Here is a 23,391-nt window from a genome sequence, read left to right as displayed (position 1 = left end):
AATTTCCTATTGGGATATTGAACACGACTACAGTCTGAACCACCAAGTGAAAAATATACCAAATTTGGCAGGAATGCAGCTCTTGGTCTTTTTTAATTTGGTGTAAATCCCTTCAGTAGTTTTTGAGTTATTTAAGAAAAAAGAAATATAGATCTCTAAAAAGACACAAATCCTCAATGGATCCAACTGATCTCATGGTGAGATCTGATTGGCTGTCAACACTTCAACCAGGAAGTGCTGGCAACCATTTTAGGACTCTGACTCAACTGAGCCCCCCAAATTGAAAAAACTAAAAAAAGAGAAGGGGTCAGGTTAGGAATACACAGTCTCCCTAGGCCTGGTGGTGGGGTACCACATGTACCCATTCGGGGCCAGAAACATTTTCTTTTTTAATTTTTGCCGCAAAAATCGCTGCGGTTCTGCAAATCTCTGCCAGATTAAAAGAAAAATTGCTGTCTCCTGGGCTTGTTTATACTTCAGCCCCCGGGTGGGTCGGGTCAGGTAGGCAAATGTAAAGATGTATACTGGGGAGGCGGGGGGTGGGGGGGTTGGAAGGACGCGGACCACCGCCAAAGGCCATTTACAGCCTGGCCACCGCCACCACAAGGTCTATTTAGAAAGGTGAGGGGGGCTGCGAGGCTCCCGCTCCCACAAAGTTTTCGGTCCCGGGGCCAGCGAGCAATTTCCAAAGAGGAGGGGCCTCTCATGGAGCCATGAGTGGCCCTGTGGACCGCCAACCCCCCAGGGCGGGTCCCTATGTCCTGAGGTACCCACCCTCGAGTCACATATGTTTGCGGTGGTGGGTGCCTGTGGGGGGCTGACTGCAGGGCCTGGCCACAGGCCAGGTCCTGTAGACGACCCGCCTTTGCGAATGGCCAAAGGCTACTACTAAAACTCAATAGAAGTTAACTATAACTCACACCCTCACCATGCACTGCTACTGACCCCAAATATTACATCAGTAATGACATCTTCTTTGAAATCATTCATAATATAACTGCAACATAATTATTGATGAGGGGGTGTGGCTTGGCGCGTCAAGATGGCAGTCGCACTCTAAGAGTGCTCTGTACCCCTCCGTCATCCGCGCCACAATCTACTGCCATCAGCCCATTGCATACCCTCACGCCAGCTGCCGAAGCCTCCGTCCTGCCCCATGCTGCCCGACGAGGCGCTTGCTGCCACTCTACCTGCCTGTGGAGTGGACTTTCCTGCCTCGGCTGCAGACCTTCCCCGCAAGATGGCGGTGGCAGCCCCCTGAGGCCCTTCTTCTCTGTCCCGGTACATGGTCTGGCGGCAGGCCTGAAAGGAATCGCGGATTCCCCGCTCCTAGTTCACTGCTGGGCCAGCCCTTTCCTCTGCCTGGGCCGGGCTTGCTGTGGCCCTCCTTGCGGCGCCGAGGGGGTGTGTGCGAAAGTGCGGCCGCCCGGGAGACGTATCGGCCACCAGATCGGGTGGCGGTGACTAGCTGCCTGAGCCCCCGTCTGTGAGCGGCCCCGCTGCCTGTGCCCTGGATTTCATCTGGCCGCCACCGGGGGTCCCGGGCGCTCCTGACACCCCCGGGCCGTTGTGCCTACTCCCTGAGGCCTGATTGGGGGCAGGGCCTTCTCGAGACTGCTTCCCCTGCTTCCCCAGCTGGCCCTGCTCTTCGCTGCGGCTCGGGCTGCCGCTGCGGCCGTGCTGCCCTTCCCTCTGCCTGGCATTGGTCGACCTTATTGGTTCTCCGCGGCTTCTCCGCTCCACGGCCTGATTCTGCGACGCCCCCTGGGGGCCTCTAGGCCTGCTGATTGCTTCGGGGCCCGGCTGTCGGCATTGCAAGACTGCTGGGACGCTCCCACGCCCTCCCAGCATCCTGTGGCCCGCAAAGTGTATCTGCTGAGACCACCTCACCTCCGGATGTGGTGTTTACCCGCAGAGCTCGGCCCAGACGGGGATTAGAGGCATCAGATTACCTCCTCATGCCTGGCCTTCACTGAGACTCCGCGACTTAATGAGGAGGTGGGTGCCATTTACTCCTGTGACTGAGGGCGCGTGGGGGCTCCCAGTGCTACCTGTGCGTCCACTTTGTGACTCACGGGGGCTCGGCCTCTGCCCTGTGGCCCCCCCACCCCTGCACCCCACTCTGGCTCTATACCTACAGACACTGCGTTGGGGACTGGGGCCTCCGGTGGGGACGCGGACACACTGTTCGAACGGCTGGAGGTCCTGCAGAGATGGGTCATGATCGTGCCCCAAAGACACCCGCCGCCCGAACCCAAACAAAAATGGCGACCTCTCAACCATCCTACAGGCCATTAGCACCTCTCAGGCATCTGTGGAGGGTAAGATTGGCAGGGTATGGGTGGACGTGGACGTGGCCCTTATCCGCCAGGACCTGCGCAACGCCACAACGAGAATCTCTGAGGCCAAGTCGCGCCTATCCGTGGCTGAGGATGAACTGGGTCAGCTGCAAACCCAAGTGGCCCGCCTACAGACTCAAAGCTCAGAATGACATGGACGGGCTGAAGATGCATAAAACCGCTCCCGGCGTAACAATCTGCGCCTTATAGGGTTCCCTGGGGGAGTTGAGCAGGGACGGGCGGACACCTTCGTGGAGACCTGGGTGAAGTCATGGAAACCCAAAGACACTCTCTCTGTGTGGTTCGCGGTTGAACGCTCCCTCGCGGCCAGACCTCCTTCCGGAGTGCCATCTCGCCCCCTCATCATTCGGATCCTCAACTTCTGGGACAGGGATGCAATACTACGGAAGGCGCGGGCCCATGGCCCCCTGAAATACCAGAACAAAACGATATTGGTCTTTCCGGACTGTACGAGGGAGGTGCAGGCCCAGCGATGCACCTACACGGAGGTTAAACAAAAACTCTGCAACTTGGGACTACGATATGTCCTTCTCTTTCTGGCCCGTCTCCGTGTCGTTTTCCAAGGCATAGCAATCTTATTTGACACTCTACAGGCGGCCTGGACTTGGCTCACGGGGGAGCACCCATTACGGACCCGGCCCCCTTCCCCCACCGCTTTGTCGACATCTCCACAGTCACACTCGTCTCCTCCCAAACCACAGTGAAGGCCTAATCGATCCCGCAAAAGGGGGGACTGGAGGAGGGGGCCTTCAAGCTCGCCGGGCGCAGGATCCCAATTGCTGATTTCCTCTGAAGTTCCTCCGGCGCTTGGCGACCAAAACCGAGCCAATTGCCCTATTGACAAACCATGATCTCGACCCGTCTGAAAGGCTGCGCCCCGTCCTGTCAGACTTATCTAGAAGTCCTGTACTCCGGGGATCAGGCGACGCCACCGTAATCTGACGATGGAGGCCCAGGAGACTGGTTTTGAGGCAGAACTCTTTGCTTGTTTTTGCTTTCCCATACGCTAGTGACACAAAGACATCCGTCCATATGGAGGGGTCCATCATTGCCAAGAACTGCCCTGCTAAACATTTTAGATTAGCTCTCTGTTACTGTAAATTTTTCCTTTTCAGGGCGACAGATGCTTCAATTCTGATAGTATAGGGAGGGGGGTGTTGGGGGGTGGAGGGAGGGAGGCCGTTGCCCTCTGGACTCTCTCTTTTGGCTTCATTCAAGCCATTGTTTTTTGTTTTCCATGACAGCTCATCACGCGTGCACACCACCGCCATCGATACGAAACGTACCACCACGCACAGGCCATAACCTCCTATCCTAGCTGCGAGGAATGGCCTCGCCTGGGACCCAGGCCCCTCCACACCTACTTATCCCCACGCCATCCACTCCTCGGATGCCCACCCATGGTAGAACCCTCCACGTCTTGACGTGGAATGTAAATGGCTTACTAGATCGTATCAAACGGGCTGCAGTTCTTCGGAGCGCCCAACGCCAGGCGTCCTTTACCTTCAGGAGAAAAACCTCCTAGGAACACACTGTTCCTTTCTCGCCCGATACGGGTTCGTCAGGGTCTGGCACTCCGGTTTCACACGGGGCTGCCGAGGGATGGCCATATTGACTCGAAGAGGTCTCCCCTTCACCCCAGTACATGTGACAACCGACTCACAGGGCCTTTATGTGGCCTTGACCGGCATGCTTGAAGGACAGGTTCTTAACCTACTATCCACATACATCCCTCCAGCCACAGTACCCTCTACTCTTCAGCATCTCACAGAGGTAATCTCCCCTCTCCCTCAGGGTCAGACGATAATTGGGTGTGACTGTAACGCGGTTATGCAGCCATCCCTTGACACGACAGGTGACCCCTCCGCACCACGCCTCAACTCTGCTAAACGGCTTTCGGACTGGTCATCGGTGTGCTACACGAGATGGGATAGGAAGTTTACTCAATACACACCCTTGTGGTACGGCACTTGGTTACGTGAGGCATCGACCCTTCAGGGCTTTCGGCAGTGGGATCAGCTAGGGATTTCACTCCTTGGGGACATTTGGGTAGGGGACCACATCAGAACCTTCTCCGACATGCAGCAACGCCACTCCCTTCATACCACCCAATTTTATAAGTATTCGCAGCTCCGACATGCTCTCACTGCGCACATCCCACCAGCCACCTCCCTTCCTGAATTCAGTCTGCTAGAGGCCCTGGTCATGATGGGGAACTGGGGTAGAGGGGGCGGGGGGGTTTGGGGGTCACAGATCTACCGCTCCCTTGTGAACAATGGCCCTGTGACCCTAGACTCGCTGCGCACCCGCTGGGAGGGGTGGCTGGGTCCCTTAGAAGAAGCAGACTGGAGAGACGCTCTTATGCTCCCAAAACTCGGACGACCTCCTCTAAACTGCTTCTCATCCAACTTTACTATCTCGACATGGCATATCTTAACCATGCGCATCTGTACAGGGCTCTGCACTCCTTCCCAGCCTGCACACGGTGTGGCCATGCCCCGGCTGATTTTTATCACATGGTCTGGCAGTGCCCTATTCTTTACTCATTCTGGGCGGGTGTGGAATCGGAGCTCACGCAGACCCTGGGATGACTGGTCCCCCACAACCCCTTGCGTCTTCTTCTGGGAGTATTTGATGGCCTAGACGGCTTAAGAGCCGACAAAAGCTTCTTAGGCACTGCAGGTGCGGTGGCCAAGCGAGACATTGCAGCGGCCTGGTCTCAGGCCAAACCCCCTACTGTATGGAAGTGGCGACAAGACAAGGGGTGGACTGGTGCGCGGCCCAAGAACAGCCCTCTTTGAGGCCCGGGGATGTCCTGAAAAGTTTGAAAAGGTTTGGGGCAAGTGGCTAAATTTGTTGTTTTGATTGCTGTGCATGTTTCTCCTCTGTCTTGTTACATCCACGAGGTGGCCTACTCCGGGGCCTTGTGCTCAGGTCTACTAACCTGTTGTCTACTGGCGATGGACTCAGATACATTGTGCACGCTCATGCAATTTAATTATCAAAAAAATATATATATTGATGGGAAAACTGTGCATGGTGGGGGTGTGAGTTATAGTTACCTTGGGACACGAGTTATAGTTTCTTGAGATAAGTAGAACTATAATTGTTGAATTTCTATGGTTTTGTATGTATAAAACCTGAACCTAACTATAATGTCCCTGTAACCTTGTTTTTTTCAGTGTGTGTTTTCTCTCTCTCTCACTATCTCTCATACTATAATAAATAGACTTTCCATGCATTGTAAATGCATATGCGTGGTGAAAAATGCATGGTAAAGGTAACTGCATGGTAATTTCCGCACTGGTAAAGGCTGTTTCTCGTCTGAATCATACAGTAATGTTGTGATCACAAGAAATCCCACTTGGCCTGGGGGTTAAAGCAGCCCTCTGAGGCCAGTGAGGCGTCCTCAATCATTCAAGTGGACCCCATTTAGCTCAAGGCCAATGAATACCTGTGAGATACAGGAGACTCAGAGGCCTTTTACGTTCTACAGGGGACCAAATCATTTTGTGTTACGGCACTTGCCTTGTATGGAAACCTACTGCCCTGCCCTCTATTTTGTCTGAAATTTACAAGATAATCTTACCTGTGTGCCTGAAGCCTTTTTAGAGACAACTGACCACACTCAATTTGGTTTGCTTCCACTTAGCATGTGTATATCAGTGGCACCTGACCCAATGAAATCACTTAAACCCTTGAACGGAGAGCAAATGTATTTTGGGCTCATGGTTTGATAGGAGTGCAGCTGAGGGGGAGCTCTTCAAGGTAGATAAGTACAAGCAGAAGTTGGGCTCTGAGTGGACAAGAGGGGGCTATGGTTGCCACAAACAAAAAACTATTAGACTCTGTCAGGAGAAAAAGTGTTGAGATATATAAGCTACTAGGAGCTGTCAAAACTAAATATCAACAGTCATTCTGAACTGAGACTGTAACTAATTGGCTTGAGCTGCGGAAAATAATCTAGAGGGTCACATAATGGAGGGACAATAGTTGATTTATTTTTCAGCCCAAATGAAGACCTGGTGTCTTTCTTATAATGAAGCATATATATTTATATATATTCCCTGAAAAAAACACAGGTTTCAGGAATGTTATAGTTAGGAATTTGCAAATAGCATAAAAAAGCCTTAGAAATCCACGGAAAAACCAAAAGGTTAGAGGGACGTTATAGATACTCTGACATTTCACTCGTACAAAACCAGAGAAATTCAGTTGTTATAGTTAGTTGAGCTACTATAACTTGCACCCCTGTAATGCACTGCTTATGACCCCACATATTACATCACTCATGACATGGTCAGTGACATCACTGATGACAGTCTACAGCATCGATGAGGCACCCACTTACATCCCTATAAATCTTTTACACCCACTGCAACTCCCACACAACCATTCACACACCCAGGTGGGCCCACCCAGCCCCCCACATTTAATGAACATAGTCCTGGGCAGGTGGCATCCCGCGCAGCCCCCACATGTATTTTGATGATTGCCCCCGGGACCTGGCCTCCCCGGGGGCCTAATTAAAGCGCAGATCCCTGCGCTTCGTTTAATAAAAATAAAAAAAACAATTCTGCCGGATTTGCGGACCCAACTCGAATCCCGCTGAAAATTAAAAGACAACAAAATGCTTTTTTGGGCCCTGGGGGTCCCTGTGGTAGCCCCTGAGCAGGCCTAGGGGGTCAGGGTGTTTCTACCCTGCCCCCTTTTCTTAATTCATAACGTTTAATCTTTTTTCTTGTGACTCAGTTCAACTGAGTCACAAAATGGGTGCCAACGATTCCTGGTTTGAAGTGTTGGCAGCCAAATCAGATCGCAGGCTCGAGATCGGGAGGGTTCGCAGTTCCTCCTAAGCCATATATGTATATCTGAGAAATTTTTACATTTCTCAGGATCTACTGAATGGATTTATACCGTTTAACATGGAGAAAATGCATTTCGGGACACCCCCTTTTTCTCGGCACCCGCTTGACGAATCACCCCGAAACTTTCAACACAGTAGCTGAAGTGAGCGGGCCATTAGTTTTGAAAATGTTGCGAATATATTGGCAAAACAAAAAACTGGTTTACTATGGAAACTCGGTCCTAACCAATGTTCCTCTTTTCCTCTGTGTGCGGCAGTGTAAGGTCTCTGTGCGCAGCAACCAAGACTATATGCGCCAGGAACCAGTCCGTGCATGGTGCATTTCCCCACACATGCAGCGCCACAGGAATGGTCTTAAAGCAGGTTTTCAATTTAGATACACATGCCATGACATGAATTGGTTACACAAGCAAGTACACTTCGGGTTCAAAGAAACACAGGACTCCAATGGTGGTAGAGTAATACGATTTTACTAAAGATCCTCAACTCAAGCACTGTTCATAGGGTGGGGAAATGTTAGGAGCCTATACAAGATCGCAAATATACACAAAAACACATAACATATTTACAATTTGATGTGCAAGCTACGGAGTAATGTCTAGATAGCCTGTCAGGGATAGTTTGTGAAATGTGTGACATACTGGAAAACAGGGAGTGTGGAAGAGGGCCATTCATACAAGTCAAGTGCCATCACTGTTAATAGGAGCATGGCTGCAGAGGCAGATTGTGGGCCTTTTTGAAAGTATTTATGCTAATCGCTGCACCAGTTATGCATGTACAAGGTCCTGCACATGAATACTTTCGCAAAGGCACACAATCAGCCCTACAGCTGCGTACTATTAAAAAAAGAAATGCAGAGTCTCAAACACAACATGTGCTTTCAGAATCCTGATTTTTTAAACAACCAAAAGGCTGAGGACCTTTTACTTGTTGAATTTTTATGGTACCTAAGATTACTCTAAAATGACCCTTGTTTATGTTTTAATATTGTTGTACAAGATGTTTGTAGTGTACTTTTATGGTTTTTATAAACCAAATAAAGTGAATATGACTGACTGAGAATCCTGAGTTTGCGCTTCTCTAGACAAAAATCTCTAAAAACATACAGTCTGCTAGCATGAATGACATGGTATTGCTACACCTTGTAATCCCCATTGTTTTATGTAACATTTCCTGTACACTGATTTTCACATGTATAAACCTTCATCTCTGTGTAATATATGCGTGATGTAAAGTGCTCTTACATCCTACATTGGTATGAGAAGCACTATAAAATAAATGAAATATATATGAGAGAGGGTCTATGGAAAGATAAGTGACACTCTTGGAGAGTGGCAGTGGGTGAACTTGTGGAAAAGAGCTATGACGGGAGGGCACCAAAAAAAAGAGAATGTTGCACCGGGTGCCACCCGCTGAAGCTGGTCATGTGCAGCTGTGTCAACGTCTCAAAGTTAATTTTTGTGAGAAGATGGAATCTTCTTGCTGTAGACTGCAGCGTTCATCTTCATTTGGCAACTTCAACTATTGCCAAATACTGCATGAAACAGTGCATTATTTGTAAAACAATAAGTGCCGGGGCTCAAAGCTTAGCTCAGAAGATGTGCATTGTTTTTGGTCTGTGGCCCTGGATGAAAGTTTGTTGAGGAAAAATATGTAACTGTCCCCAGAAATTAGTGCTGCTGGGCGTGGGATGACTGGATTCACTTGAATCACTAACAGGAGAGCATAAATACACTCAAATTCAGAGCTTCCCTCGACGATGATCCTTGTTGTAGGAAAGATGACTAGTACAAAGCAATTAGGCCAGGGTGTGGTTCAATTTATAGCAGGACTTCACCCAAAATCATGGCCGTCCTACTAAGCCTTCTGCGGCGCCCATGTTTAGTCAGTAAAGAAAAATTATTTTATAAAGACTAGTATTATTCCGATGAGCTAGCCTAGTTCTTCCATGCGCAATGTTCTAATTTGGGCTGTTTAATTGGAACCTCAGTACAGCCACAAACAGTATCAATTTATTTCTCCACTTTCTTCCTTCTTCCTTCTTGATTCTCCACTTTCTTCCCATTAGCATCAGGCTTCTGAACTCCAGTGCCTTCATACATTTGCTGCAGAAGCATTATTTTATTCTTTGTAGTTGTAAGAGTATGCAAGCATTACAGATTTACCCACTGTAAGCCTCAAATCTTGTTTCCACTTCAACTTATCCACATGACCCATAATCCACACTCAGACCCTGCCACCAAGCTCAACAAAATAACCCAGGACCTTCTAACTCTCAAAACTGTCATCCATAAACTCATTAAGTCCACCGAAGAGCTGGCCCTTGATCTCTCCTCCAACAGGACCTCACATGTGATCCCGCAGCTCTCCTCCAACTTGACATCACATGAGATCCCACATATGATCCAGCTGAAACCCCCTTCCCTGAATTGAATTACCACTCCCTACCCTAACGCCCCATCTAGAACCGCCAGATCCAAAAATCAATTTTCAGAACCCGATATTCTCTCCCTCCTCATGGAGTACACCTCTCCTCATTCGACCATCTCAGTTCCTGATATACCATCACAAACAACCCCATTAAATGCCGCTAGCTCGACATTCCCTAAACATGGTAATGCGGAACCCATCCAAAGCATCACATCCAACCCTCAGAGCGCCCAGACTCAACGCCAATGCCATAAACATCAATAACCTCATGCAGATCCCCACTACACAGCCCGCGCCCACAGACAGCCTGCACAAATCACAGCTGAAATGCATGTTACTTAACTGTAGATCAGCAGTGAAACATGCCACAGACCTTACTGATCTCATCCTTGCCCAAGAACTTGACATCCTTATCCTCACAAGAAACTTGGCTTAACGACTCCTCTGGACCCATCCTCGAATTATTAGTCCCTCCCAGTCACAACATTATCAGACTCGGCCGAGTTAAGAAAACGGGAGGGGGCATAGCCTGTATCTTCCGCAACTCTCTCACAGCAAAACAGACCCCCTCAGCTAATCTCTCATCCTGTGAATAGTTATGCATAGATATCACTAGCACACACAGACCCCTATGCAGCCTTCACATCTTCTACCACCTCCCGGGTGATAACCTCCCTTTAACTGAACAAACCATGGAAACCATCTCCTCCAGCCTGGGCCGACACTGCCCCCAGATCTTCCATGGTGACTTCGATCTCCACTGGAATGACCCGTAGGATCAGGCGGTTACCACCCTTAAAAACTTCCTAACCAACCTCTCCCTGACTCAATTCTGTGACAGCCCCACACACAACTTAGGCTCAACACTGGATTTAATCATCTCCAACCCCAACTCCATTCATCTCGAATCCATTCTCCCCTGTGACTGGTCTGACCATCACTTTATGTACTTCCTTACACTAGAAAGTTGGAACCACAAAAGTGCACAACCACTAAAACTAAAACAGTGGAAAAGATCGCTACATAACAATAGCGTAAATGACCTCATAGAACGCTGTAATTTCTCCCTTCCACCGCCTGCAAACATGAATGACATTCACGTCCTCACTGAGCACCACAACAACGTAATGCTATCTGCCTTGAATGCCACGGCCCCCCTTCAACTAAAAAGAATACCTATCTAAGACGCCAAACCTTGGTTCAATGACAGCCTAAATGCGGACAGACGCAGCCTAAGACTGGAGATTCACTCCCTCCATGGTTCTTCTAAGAACTCAGATTCAAAAGAAGTAGATACAACAAACTCATTAAAACTGTGAAAGCAACCTTATTCAAAGACCAACTTGACAAAGCCAAAAATCGCCCAAAACATCTTTGAGCTGATTAAATCACAATCCGACAACACCTCTACCCAATCTCAGCACCTTTCTTGCCTGCAACCAAACTGCAATGCGGTTGCTGACTTCTTCCTCAAAAAAATGATTAAAATCAAATCTGATCTAAGATCTGCTGCACTCAATATCTCGCCCTCTCCTGACTCCTCTGTCTCCACGCCCCTGTCCTTGCCTCATGGCCTCTCCCTCAAAAACAATGCTTCATGGAGTCATTTCACTCCCCTCAACGACATTACCATCCTCAATATTCTCTCGACCCTTAAACCCTCAAATCACTTCAATGACCCCCTTCCCCCCAACTTCTTTAGAGAAATCATAGGATCACTAGCACCGCCCTGGTCCAAGATCATCAACGCCTCACTTCTTTAAGGTGAGATCCCTGACTGCCTGAAGGCTTGCCTAGTGCTCCCTATTCTCTAAAAACCCTTGGCTGACCTTAACTACCTACCAATCACAAACATACCCACCCTGGCAAAACTACTGGAGAAATGTGTTCATGAACAACTACACAAACACATTGAGCAATTCCAGCTCCTTGACCTATTCCAATCGGGCTTCCGCACTGGCCACAGCACCGAAACGGCCATCACTCACATAGTGGACGATGCCCTCACTTTGCTTGACCAAAATGAAGACTGCCTTTTAATTCTTCTCGATCTCTCATCTGCTTTTGACACTGTCAAACACGACAATCTACCGTACCGCTTGGAACATAGGATGGGGCTCTCAGGCAAGGTCCTTAAATGGTTTTCCTCTTTTCTCAGCAACAGAACACAAAGAGGCAAATCCAACCAAACTCTATCCAACCCTAGTCGCTGCACACTGGGTGTCCCCCAAGGATCCTCACTCTCCCCCACACTCTTTAACCTTTTCCTTGAGTGACTGTAATTCTTAAAGCCTCCAACATCCAATATCACATGTATGCGGATGACACACAAAGAGCTCTACATGAAAATCTCCTCCCCCTAAGAAATCAAATCTCTCAACGGAACCGTTCTCAAAACCCTAAACTGGCTAACCTTCAATCATCTCAAACTAAACGCCCTCAAAACTGAATTCCTCCTCAATGCAACCGCGAGGCAAACCCCCACTGTTGTGAAATACCTCTGTAATCTCACCGCCCTCAACTGCTCACCACACATCATCGACTCCTCTAAATCACTGGGCGTTGTGCTAGACAAAAACCTAAACATGCAAGATCACATCAGATCATCGACCAAAGGAGCGAACTTCCAACTTTGTATCCTAAGAAAACTCAAACCCTACCTTACCCAAGATGACTTTAAATCGGCGGTCCAAGCACTTGTCATCTCTAGATGAGAATACGGCAGTGCTACCCTATGCGGACTGCCTAAACTCAGTTTAGCCCCCATCAGAGCATCTCTAAATGCTGCTACTAGACTCATCATGGGTTCTAAGAAGACCAACCACATCTCGCAGGACCTGAAATCGCTCAATTGGCTCCCTTTTGAGGCAAGGATCCAACTAAAGATCGCTTGTATGACCCACAGAACACTACACTTCAACACCCCACTCTACCTGACAAACAAGCTGGAACTATCTGGCAGCTTCAGGTCCACTAGGAGCACCGGCACACTGCTGCTCAAACCAAAGAAATGTAATAAGAATAAAACCTACATTCATACATTTACTGGCATCGCCCTGAGAATCTGAAACTCCCTTCCAGTGGAAACAAGACTGAATCCTTCTACTCTTGCCTTCAAAAGGGAAGTTAAAGCTCTACTAATGAACAATGCACTGAACTAGATACCTTTCTCCTCTTGCCTTTAGCTTACTGAATTCATCGCATTTGTTGCGACCCACTGTCACTGGCCATATTGTCTTGTTACTGAATACATATCATTTGTTGTGACCCATTGTCGCATGCCATATTATCTTGTTTGCTCTTGTTGTATACTTCCCTACTTGTCAGTCTCACCCAGCCTGCTTCCTATGCCCACCCTAAGGTCATCTTGTTCCTGTTGTATATTTTCCCACTGTTTCCCAACTTTTTCTCCCCTACCTGTTTTCCTATATCTTCCTCAACCGTATGTAAAGCGCTTTGCTACCCACTTGGGTCATGTTCGCGCTATACAAAACTTTGAATAAATTAAATAAATAAACCCTCCTATCCCTCCATACTGCTCTGAATACGGCAATCATCACTTTGCACACTCATTTTTTCAATTGTTTTTAAATGTTTCCAATACCTGCCACAATTGCCTCATTCTTTTTCAACCGGTTTTCATTGTTTTTCCTTTTTGAAAGGTTTTATTCTTGTTAATTGCCTCTCAATTTATCAATTCCATTGAACGCTACCATACATTAGTTTAGTTTCACAGTGTGCAAAGATTACCAATAACTTAGAAAAGATTAATTGTGTGAAATATTATTTTGAATGCATTTGCTTTCTGTTTGCTTGGGCATGATTTACAAATACATTCTGAAATTTAAGGTAATAGGAATATGCCTAAACCTGTCTTGCGTTGTCACTTTTCTGAGTATTCAAGAAAGTAAAACAGGGTGGACCTGGGCAACCACAATCTTTGGCGTTTAAGGCTTAAGTGTCTCCTTTCTACAATAACATTTTTCACTAAAACTAACATTTGCCGAAGTCGAAGTATCATGAGCGCCAGCATGATGATCACCACTGTAATACTGTACGTACAGTGCTTTTCTATCTTCTACGCCCGAAGGCAGACTGGAGACACTAGCACCTCTTAAGTCAGTCGGCTCCACATTGGGACTATTCAAGGTAGGATTACAAGGCATTAAAAAAACAATTCTGGCTATAAACATTTGTTTATGTCCACATAAAGCCAGTATTACATAACGGTTTCTGTTATTTTACGTTATCAGTCAGGGATCATCAAGTGCAGCTCTAAAGCATGTTTAAAGTGCTTTCTTCACTATACCTTGAGTTTGTAGTATGTTTTAATGAGGGAGAACATACTGGGTTTTTGTGTTCTTTTTTTCTAATTTTCTACCGGCTGGTATAGTAAAATGCGAGTTTCTGGTTGCTCAAATGGGTGTTATTTATGATATTTATATGTCTGCCTGGTCTTCATTACTTCATTTGTTCACGAGAAAGTGTCACTAATAGTTCGAGAATGTCACTCATAAGTAGAGTGAAAAATTAAAAATGTCACACAAGCAATCTGAAACCTTGGCGGCTATGTGCAATTAACTTGAATACTAACTCAAAGGGTCACAATCAGCCCCGTAGCTGTGCACAATTAAGAAAAGAAAAGCAGAGTCTCAAACACAGCGTGTGCTAAAGCACACGTCGTGTTTGAGACACTGTTTTTCTTTACTGAACAGTGCGGGACTGATTGTGGGCCTGGAGTTAGTATTCATGTTAATTGCAGCGCCCGTGTGCGCTGCAATTAACATGAATACGGTTGTGCGCGGTAAATACAGCACACTGCGCGCGCTTGGGGTGACTTCGGTGCACGCACTGCTTATTGGGAACAGTGGTCTGAACTATAACTAACTACTGGCAACCACCAGTGGCCCCACCGCACAGGAAGGTGGGCCATGATTGTACAGCTTCAATATATATCTCCAACGAAAACCGCTCCAGATAAATATATATATATTTTATTTTTTTTCCACAATTGCCCAAGCTTTTGAAAAGCACACCCTCGGCGGACTGCACCATGCGTTTTTCTCTTAGGCACAGACTCGCACACTTGCTCCTCGGTTATTCGTTCAGACCTCAGTCAACGCATCAAATTCCTTTCAAAAGAACAGAGCACGGACCAAAAAGTAGCTCAACAACCTCTACAGCCATGACGCGTTTCAGCCCGTCAAGGGCCTTGATCACATGACACGCTATGTCAGGTGAGTAGTTTTTTTATACCATTTTTTTCCGCTTTTTTTTTTTTTGTTTTTTTCTCCAATGCTCAACCAGTGTTTATCTAAAGTGACCAGTGCATAAGTTTAAAATCATGGAAACAAAAGACAGATTCAATGGGTATTAAGTGAATTTAGCAAAGCAATTCTGTTAAACTACATTCGTTCAGGTAAAATACCATAACTGGATAGCTTTGCTTAAAAGTACCTGTGGTTGATATGGAGTTATCACAACCAATCTAATTTCATCTGTATTACCATTTTGCTGAAACCTTTAAAACCTGATAGTTAAATGGCCAAATTCATAAATTACATTAAATCATTGATGTAATACATTTCGGTATAAATACCTAGTTGTTAAAATCAGAATTAACAGTTATTTTAAACCTGTCAGATAAGTGCAAATTTCGCAAAAACAGTACCATTGATATACTCCCTTCCATGTAAACGTGTTGACTTAAAGTGCATGTGCTAGTGCAAAAATATTAAATTAGTGTTAAATATTCTAAAACCAAGTGTAAAAAACAACTAACTCACCCTTTGTGTAAAAAACTTTTGTAGGTTACAGCAGGCAGAGTATATTAACGAATGTCTAAAATATAATACATTTCGTAGATATATATATTGCTGATTTTCAAGCTAGTCAGTCATTAAATAAATCAACTGCATTTATCCTGGAGGAAACGAATGAGGCTATTATGAGCCACCAATGTATAGAGAAACTACCCACAGACCTACATAACAATAGTGTTAAATTATTGGCCCTTTTAGATACACTTTTTGCAATGCTATAGCCAAAGGAACACCTGTGTCCAGCACAGTTGGTAAGGTGCTGGGGCAAACAAGCATTGGCAAAGTCAGTAGCTCTGGTTTTACTTGCCAGTCGCTTGCCTTTGTCAATGCTTGTCAAGCAAAAAAAAAAAAAAGTACAATTTAAAATTGGCAAAAGCAAAAAGATTTTTGAACTAAAAAAAAAAAAATAAAGATTGTCAAAGTAGTCCCACTCCCTGGCACTGAAGAGAACTACTTTGTAAGTCGATGTACAACCTGCGGAAGGGCAGAATGACGTCACTCACTATAAAGTTAGCCAATGACTGAAGTGGGCTGGCCTATTCAGTACACTGTAATGGGTGAAGAAAATGTGAATGACAATAGCAGATCACTGGATGAAAAGGGCTGAGTGAAAACCCTACAAATAAGTATATTATACAATTCATTTTAGTACAATAAATGGTCTTGGCTAACATCAGACCAAAACAGGCTGCTTCAACAACCTGGTATATTATGGGCCTATTGGACTTTTTGTCTCTGCACAAAAACATTTGGCACAATGGTCCTTAATAGACTTAAATACTGAATTGAAAAGAACCAATCATTTTCCCATTGCCAATCTGGCTTTCACAAAAAGAAAGATACCACTGATTAAATGTTTAAGTACTTTTAAATATTCTAAATGATGTCTATTTGGGGTGCCCCTTTACACAGACTACATGAAAACATTAGCTAACAGTGCTCCATTTCGGTTCTTGTAGAAACAGAGATCATCTGAAATAACATAATTGATGACAAAACTGTGCATGGCGAGGCACAAGTTATAGTTACTTTAGGGCACAAGTTATAGTTTCTTGAGATAACTAACTGGCGAGTTTGTGGTTTTGTTAGTTTATGATGTTATGTTTTAACTGACATTCTCACCCAACTATAACACTATAAATTTCATTTAACTATTAACACACACATATATATATATATATATATATATATACACACACACACACATATATACACACACAAAGCTAGGAATTACATAACTACACAAACACGTGACAAAACACAGCCATACTATTACCTAGAGATACATAACACAGTCCAACAATAAATAGACTGTGAGCTTTTTATTTTTATTAGTTGACAATCAAAGGTGGATGCGTAACTGAAAAGAAAACTTGCAAAAGCATTATTTTTATAAAGCAAAATGCAAGGGGGGATGTGGAAACAAGAGCAACAGGACAGCAAAAGCAACATAGGATGGATAGGCGTTAGCAACACCATTAAAGGTGGGAGGGAGGCGAAAGCAACATGGAGGGTGGGAGGAACAGGGAAGCGATACATGAACTGGGGAGAGCCACAGAGAGGGCACAGGTGGGGATAATGAACAACACGGAAAGTGAAGGAGGGCACGGGTAGGGAAAATCAGCATGGAGGTTGTGTGGAGGGGCACATGACGAGCGCAACAAGGAAGTGTAGGAAGGGAGAAGCACTGGTGTGACAGAAAGCGGCACCAGTGCAAGGAGAAAGAAGTACACGAGGGAGACAGCTTGAAAACACATGCACTCTCATGGAGTGCTTAACATAAAAAAATAAGCATTTGCAATGCAATAGGTCTTGCATTTACGAGAGTTTGAGCTATTGACATTGTAAATGACTGTCTTATTTATGTGTTTTGAAAACCTGCATGCAGTGTGTAAATGCGCACTTTGTACTTATAGTCCTTGCTTACGAGAATCAAGGCTGGCAGTAAAACAGATGCAAATGCGAGATCTATTGCATTGCAAATGCTTGTCCTTATTGCATGTGAGAGCACTTTGAAATATTTGAGGTCTGGTGTGTGCTATAGAAGCGCGTTTCTTGTGTCTGACTTAGACTATAATGTTGCTCCATGTAAGAATCTAGGCCACATACAGGGCACACTGACAACTGACTTGTCTCTTAACTCACTGATAGCATTGTGATCATGGTGAAGTAAGGGGGGGCATGAATATTTTTTGGTTCATGCTTAAAAACTTTTAATACTTGCCTCCCAATGCAGTGATATGATCTGATGTACTAAGATAAAAACGCTCACTTTTTAAAATTCGAGTCTTCATCATATTTTAAATATGGTGTTGGCTACACAGTTCATGTGCAAACATTTTCATGGCTCGGCTCGTGCACCTACTATTAGAGCCAAGTCAGTCCCTCAGCTCGGCTCTCCTACCTCTTGAATCCAAAGGACCCTATGCTTGACATGTGCATAGAACGGTGGATGCTGTGGTTGCATGCAAGTGTACGTGCCCACTGCTAGCATTACCACAGTCCCACCCCCTTGCCTCCCCCAGTTTTACCACTCGCCTCCCACCCCCTCAATCTCCTTTTGGGTGTTTTTCCTCAACCTGCTGAGTTAACTCAATAAAACCGGCAATCGCTTAACTGAAACCAGTGGCAAAATATCATACGATTCTTTTCCTATGGGTTCTACAAAATAAATACGAAGAAAATATTTGTAACTGGTAAACTGAAATGTACGCAAGGGGTAAAAACATTGCATAGATCTTGCAAAGAAAATGGTGAACGCCACGAAAGAGACAAATAAAGGCTAACTAACTGTTAAAGACAAAAACGAAAGCATTTCGGCATTCATATTGAAACTCCAGCCTGTGTTTTACATCCTTGGATGAGGAAATACAGTGCTGTTTTGAAATATTTGCTGCAGGAGGGAGACATGTTGGGGGTAAAGGTATGACAACTGCTGTGGGAGTTAAGCATTAGTCCCACAGCACAGTAACAAGAGATTTGCGTATTTTATCCTGCCAATAAAATGTTCTTCACATTTTGCAGTTTCTTCTATCCAAAGCAGCATTTTAAAAGGAAAAGAACGCTCGCTGTTTTATGCAAAGTCTGCTTAGCCTTAAGCATATGTTCGATGTAAATTGTCCTAAAAGTCGTGATTTTTAATTGTGCGCGTGGCGAAGCGAAAAACTTCACTATATCTGTGAAATTGTAATTTCTTGACTTTTAACTTTTAGAATAAAGAAAAAAAATTGTTCACTTCTATGAGCAACAGATTTTTCACACTTACTTTTTGTGTGCCTTTAGTTTGTTGAACAGAAAAAGATGCAGTCAATGAGCCTGCTTTAACCTACAGAAACTACACTTAGCCTGTCTGTGGTGTGGTCGAGTGCACAGTGCTGGCTTCAACTTGTTACAGCTGACTAAGTTTACACAAATTAAATCAGCAGGGGGGGGGGGGAGGTAATGGTGATTAGAATAGGAGAGAATGCGTCCTGAAATTCCAGGCTAGAATGAGCAGCTATTTAAGGATATTAGAAAGAGGCTAGAGTTTAAAATAATACTTAATGAATATAACAGTAGAAATCCTGTACACACATGCATAGAAGAGGGAGGAGTGAGGAGAATGAAAAAAGTAGCTTTGTCCATGTTGTCAGCAAGGCTGGCTGCTTTCAAGAGGTCCTTATTCATGGTGCCCCCTTGCCTTGCATGCCGCCTGCTGTGAATGCCCCCAGAGCTGTTATGCTCCAAGTTGCCGGCCCCGCTCTGGGTTCAGCTGCCTGACGCATCTACATCCTGATGCTACATTAGCATGACAAATGTTTCAGATGAAGTGAGAAGGATCAAGTAAAGTAAACAAACCTACAGCTGCTGTCTGCGCTGGTTAAAAAAAAAATATATAATCAAAGAACAAGGGAACCCTACTCGCATGGAGCCTGGGTGCTAATTTTAAAAGGAAACAATGGCTCCTGTGGAATAATAACCAAATATATAATATACAGAGCACAATGGCAATATAGAGGGTTTAAAGTAACGTCAGAAAGAAAAGTTAGCTATACACATTGGAAACTTGGTAAAAAATAGTATTCTTTGTATTTATAATGGACAATTTTTAGACAATATCATAATACACATTCAAAACAAAATAACAATTTTAACAAACAGTCATGAAAGGTGTCCGAGTGAGAAAAGTGATTAAACCTAAACTAAAAAAGTGACATAAAGTGCATCATAAGTGAAAGCATAGGATAACGACCAACAACGATTTGGCAGTTGTATGGCCTGATTCAACCCTCACAGGGTTATAAATACAAAGAATACTATTTTTTACCAAGTTTCCAATGTGTATTGCTAACTTTTCTTACTGACATTACTTTAAACCCTCTATATTGCCATGGTGCTCTGTAGATTATATATTTGGTTATTATTCCAAAGGTTAAAAAAAAAAAAGCAGTTGTGGGAGAGCATGTCCTGCCAGCAACGGCAGGCAGTAGAAGTCATTTAAGAAAATAGTGTCAACAGACTGTAAATAAAACATACTGGAGGTACAACATTAGTAAAAGGGCCAGCCCGCATGGGAGGTAACAACCGAAGACAGGGAGGTACTAAGGAGGGACTAACAAGCCTGTTTGCAAATCAAAGGCCAAAGTTTACAGAGGACAGTGACAATAGCCAATTAAAAAGCTGGGCAGAGAGTAGGCGGAGCTTACAGTCCATACCAGAATACAGCATGTCTCATAGAGACAGCGCAAGCGCTCCCTTACCGAAACCAAAAAAGTAGTGCTTGAAACGCAAGCAACCAAAAAAGTAGTGCTTGAAAAGCAAGCAATGGAATCCTAGATGGCAGTCAATTATACAGATGGTAAAGTCGCCTACATGGAAGTAACAAACACAAGATTGACAAGCTGCAAGATAAATAAGAAACAGACATGAGAGTGATAGGAAAGTTAACCAATAGCATGTAAAGATCGGGCTCCAAGTCGCACTAAGTTCTTGGTAAGCCACAGTGTGCCACGCAGTAGGCAGAACCTACAGATACACCGAACTCATACCAGGAAGGTGTTACGCTATAACTAACACACGAAAAAACAAAAGACTGAGCCCAGAATGGCTAAATACACAAAAGCAAGGCAAAAAAGGGCAAATATACAGACACCTAACAAGAAACATAATTATAAGAATACAAAGAACGCACCCCAAAGTGAAATATCCACAATTCACAAACGACATGGCAATGCAACAAACAGCGTGTGACAGGCAGTCCAAAATATATCTAGATTAGACAGTACACGGGACGACACTGACTCTAGAAGTATTGTCAAATAGGGGGGAGGAGTTTAGAAACCACCGTCCCTTACCTTTGTCCCCGCGCACTTGTCTAGAAACTCCCTCAGTTCTCTGCGCACAGCCTCCCGAAGAACATTAAGATTCACTCTCCCGTTGGACAGGTGAGCCGCCATCTCCCACGGACCAAGGAAATGACAGATCAGGTGACCAGAACGTCACATGACTCTACAGAGCGAACTGGTGCGCTGGGAAAGAGTAGCGTGTAGATTATGGCTCAACGCGGTGGCCATTTTAGACCGCCACATGAGGGTAAAATATATCTTCAAACATAAAAAAACGAAGCTTTTTAGAATGCTTTCAACAAATTTTGTTTTTCGTTAATTTACATAAAAATTTTCATTCGTGTATGCATATTACGGATACCAATGTCATTTTAGTTTCATATTTCTGCTTCACCTTGAAAGTCTGCTTTAGGAGAATTAAGATGGTGTGATTTCCTTGTTATCGCTTTGAAAATGTCACAATTTCATGATGGCTACCTACGTATTGTTCAAAGAGAAGTGGTGCGTTTTTGTTAACAAGCTCTTATTTTAATTCAAGCTATTTTCAAAGAGAGGGAAGAGTAACGTCCAATAACTAGGCAAATGAATGGCTGGCATTTAATATTTTTAGCTCAATCGGAGCTAATAATAGACAAAAGTAGGGGTTAGTACCTCAATTAATAGCTTCTGCTAATATTGTTGCTGCATAGAAGGAGCTGTACACCCTGATAAGGTTAAGACTTTATTTCAGTTGGTTGACAGCATACTTTTCAGCCTTGTTGAAGGTGTGATTGTGTGATTTTGGAGGGTGATCCCATTGAAATTAATAGAGATTAAACTTTTCGGGATAAGTGATTCTAGTCTATTGGAGGCAATAGGACGGCGGCCACCTTAAGTGCAACCTGAGGGCACAAACCCGACCGGTCTAGTGTTTGCCCACCCTCGGATGTCTGACGCTACATGTGTCATTTCCGGCGTTCCAGTGGGTGGGGAGCAGGTATATCTACCTCCCCCGCCCATCACGTGATCCTTTTCACACCGAGACATCACGCCGTCTCCCTCCCTACCTTTAAATCTGTGCAGTACCTTTGGAAGTAGAGTGTGGTGTTCTTCCAGCATGTGGGCATGTACCAGGGTATCATCACTGACATTGAAGATACCCGGTAACCTGGCGAGGGAGGACCTTGCAAATCGTGTTCTTGAAAACCTTCACCGCAGTGGAGATATTGGAGTTTTGTCTTTTACATCCACATTGTTTAAACCCCATTCACTGTAGAGATAAGAGCTCTTCTCACGGAAAAGGCTGACAGCTTCTAACATTATGCTGGAATGCTTACTTTTTATTACTTACTTGTGTAAAGAAAATGTTTTCGCCTTAGAACTTTTATGGAATTTCTTATTCATGGCTCAGTACGTTTCTTTGCACTTTGTAGCTATTGTCGGATTGATTTTTTCAACATAATCTATTTGATCATAATGATCAAATGATAAATGTTGTAATAAACATTGCATGTTAAAAATGAAGTTAATATACAAGAGGGACAAGTTACTTACCTTCGGTAACGCCTTTTTCTGGTAGTGACATGATCTAGCCGCAGATTCCTTACCTTTGAATTCCCAAGTGTCAGACTGTATCCGGAAGATTTTTGATAGCAGTACCCCTGCACGCCGGTAGGTGGTGTTGGTTGACTCCGCGTGATGTCGTCCTTTTTGTTGTCGTTGTGACATCCATGTCATCAATATAACTGCCACTCCGGCACACTGACGTCAGTGCTTTTCACAACTTTTCCACACCGGAAGCGCGGAGCCATGAAGTGACTGACCATGGTGTGTGAAAAAGACAACTAGGGCCCTGAAGAGGGACAGCCCAACACTAAAAACAGCGCTGGGAGGATGGGTGGGTTGGTAAGGAATCTGCGGCAAGATCATGTCTCTACCAGATAAGGCGTTACCGAAAGTAAGTAACTTGTCCATCTGATAGAGACATCTAGCTGCAGATTCCTTACCTCTGAACACATACCCAAGCATTACCTTCCCCGGAGGTGGGACTGTGGAAAAGCTTAAACCTCTGTTATGTTTTATATAGGTACCCCAATATAGGCTCAAGTAGCAACCTAACCTCTCACCTATGGTTCCCCTGCCATTTCACTACATAACAGTTCTTGGGACTGACCTTTACCTAGTTAAGGTACTGCTAACAGGACGTGGGGTTTTCCCTAAAAAACTAGCCTCATCCATTATGCACGAGGATTCTTGGAAACTCAGCAGGACTACCATCTCCTGCATAATAACTATGTATAACGGTCATTCCTTCCGTCATCCTAAGTCTGACATGACACAGCAAGGTAGATCCCCTGAGGGTACCACTTTGGGTATATAAACACCATATCTTTGCTGAGGCAGGGAGAGGAGAAAAAGGACTTCCATGCCGACACACTGACGTGAGAAGCTGAGGTTCCTGCATGCAGACACTCCAGCTCACAGTGGTCTGACATCCCTCACGGGGTGTCCATCTCAAGACCAAGACGAGACGGGGTCCCACAGTCTCTCTCTTCAGGTAATGAGGTTGACTTTATCCTAGAGAGATTCTTGGCTTTACACCTATATAC

General features: G+C 45.0%; 1 protein-coding gene across 1 annotated transcript in view; it reads right to left on the bottom strand.

The window, feature by feature from the left end:
- Nucleotides 1–20,967, bottom strand: part of VPS33A (VPS33A core subunit of CORVET and HOPS complexes) — a 158,026-nt gene extending 137,059 nt beyond the window's left edge. Inside the window, exon 1 of the mRNA XM_085633316.1 lies at nt 20,813–20,967. Coding sequence (XP_085489442.1) covers nt 20,813–20,914 — 102 coding nt within the window. The 5' untranslated portion in view covers nt 20,915–20,967. The remainder of the gene's footprint in view (nt 1–20,812) is intronic.
- Between the last annotated feature and the right edge of the window lie 2,424 nt (nt 20,968–23,391).

The sequence above is a fragment of the Triturus cristatus genome, chromosome 11 (assembly GCF_964204655.1).
Source record: "Triturus cristatus chromosome 11, aTriCri1.1, whole genome shotgun sequence".
Taxonomy (NCBI): domain Eukaryota; kingdom Metazoa; phylum Chordata; class Amphibia; order Caudata; family Salamandridae; genus Triturus; species Triturus cristatus.
Note: the sequence above shows the minus strand (reverse complement) of the source record. Positions and strands in the feature narration are given on the sequence as shown.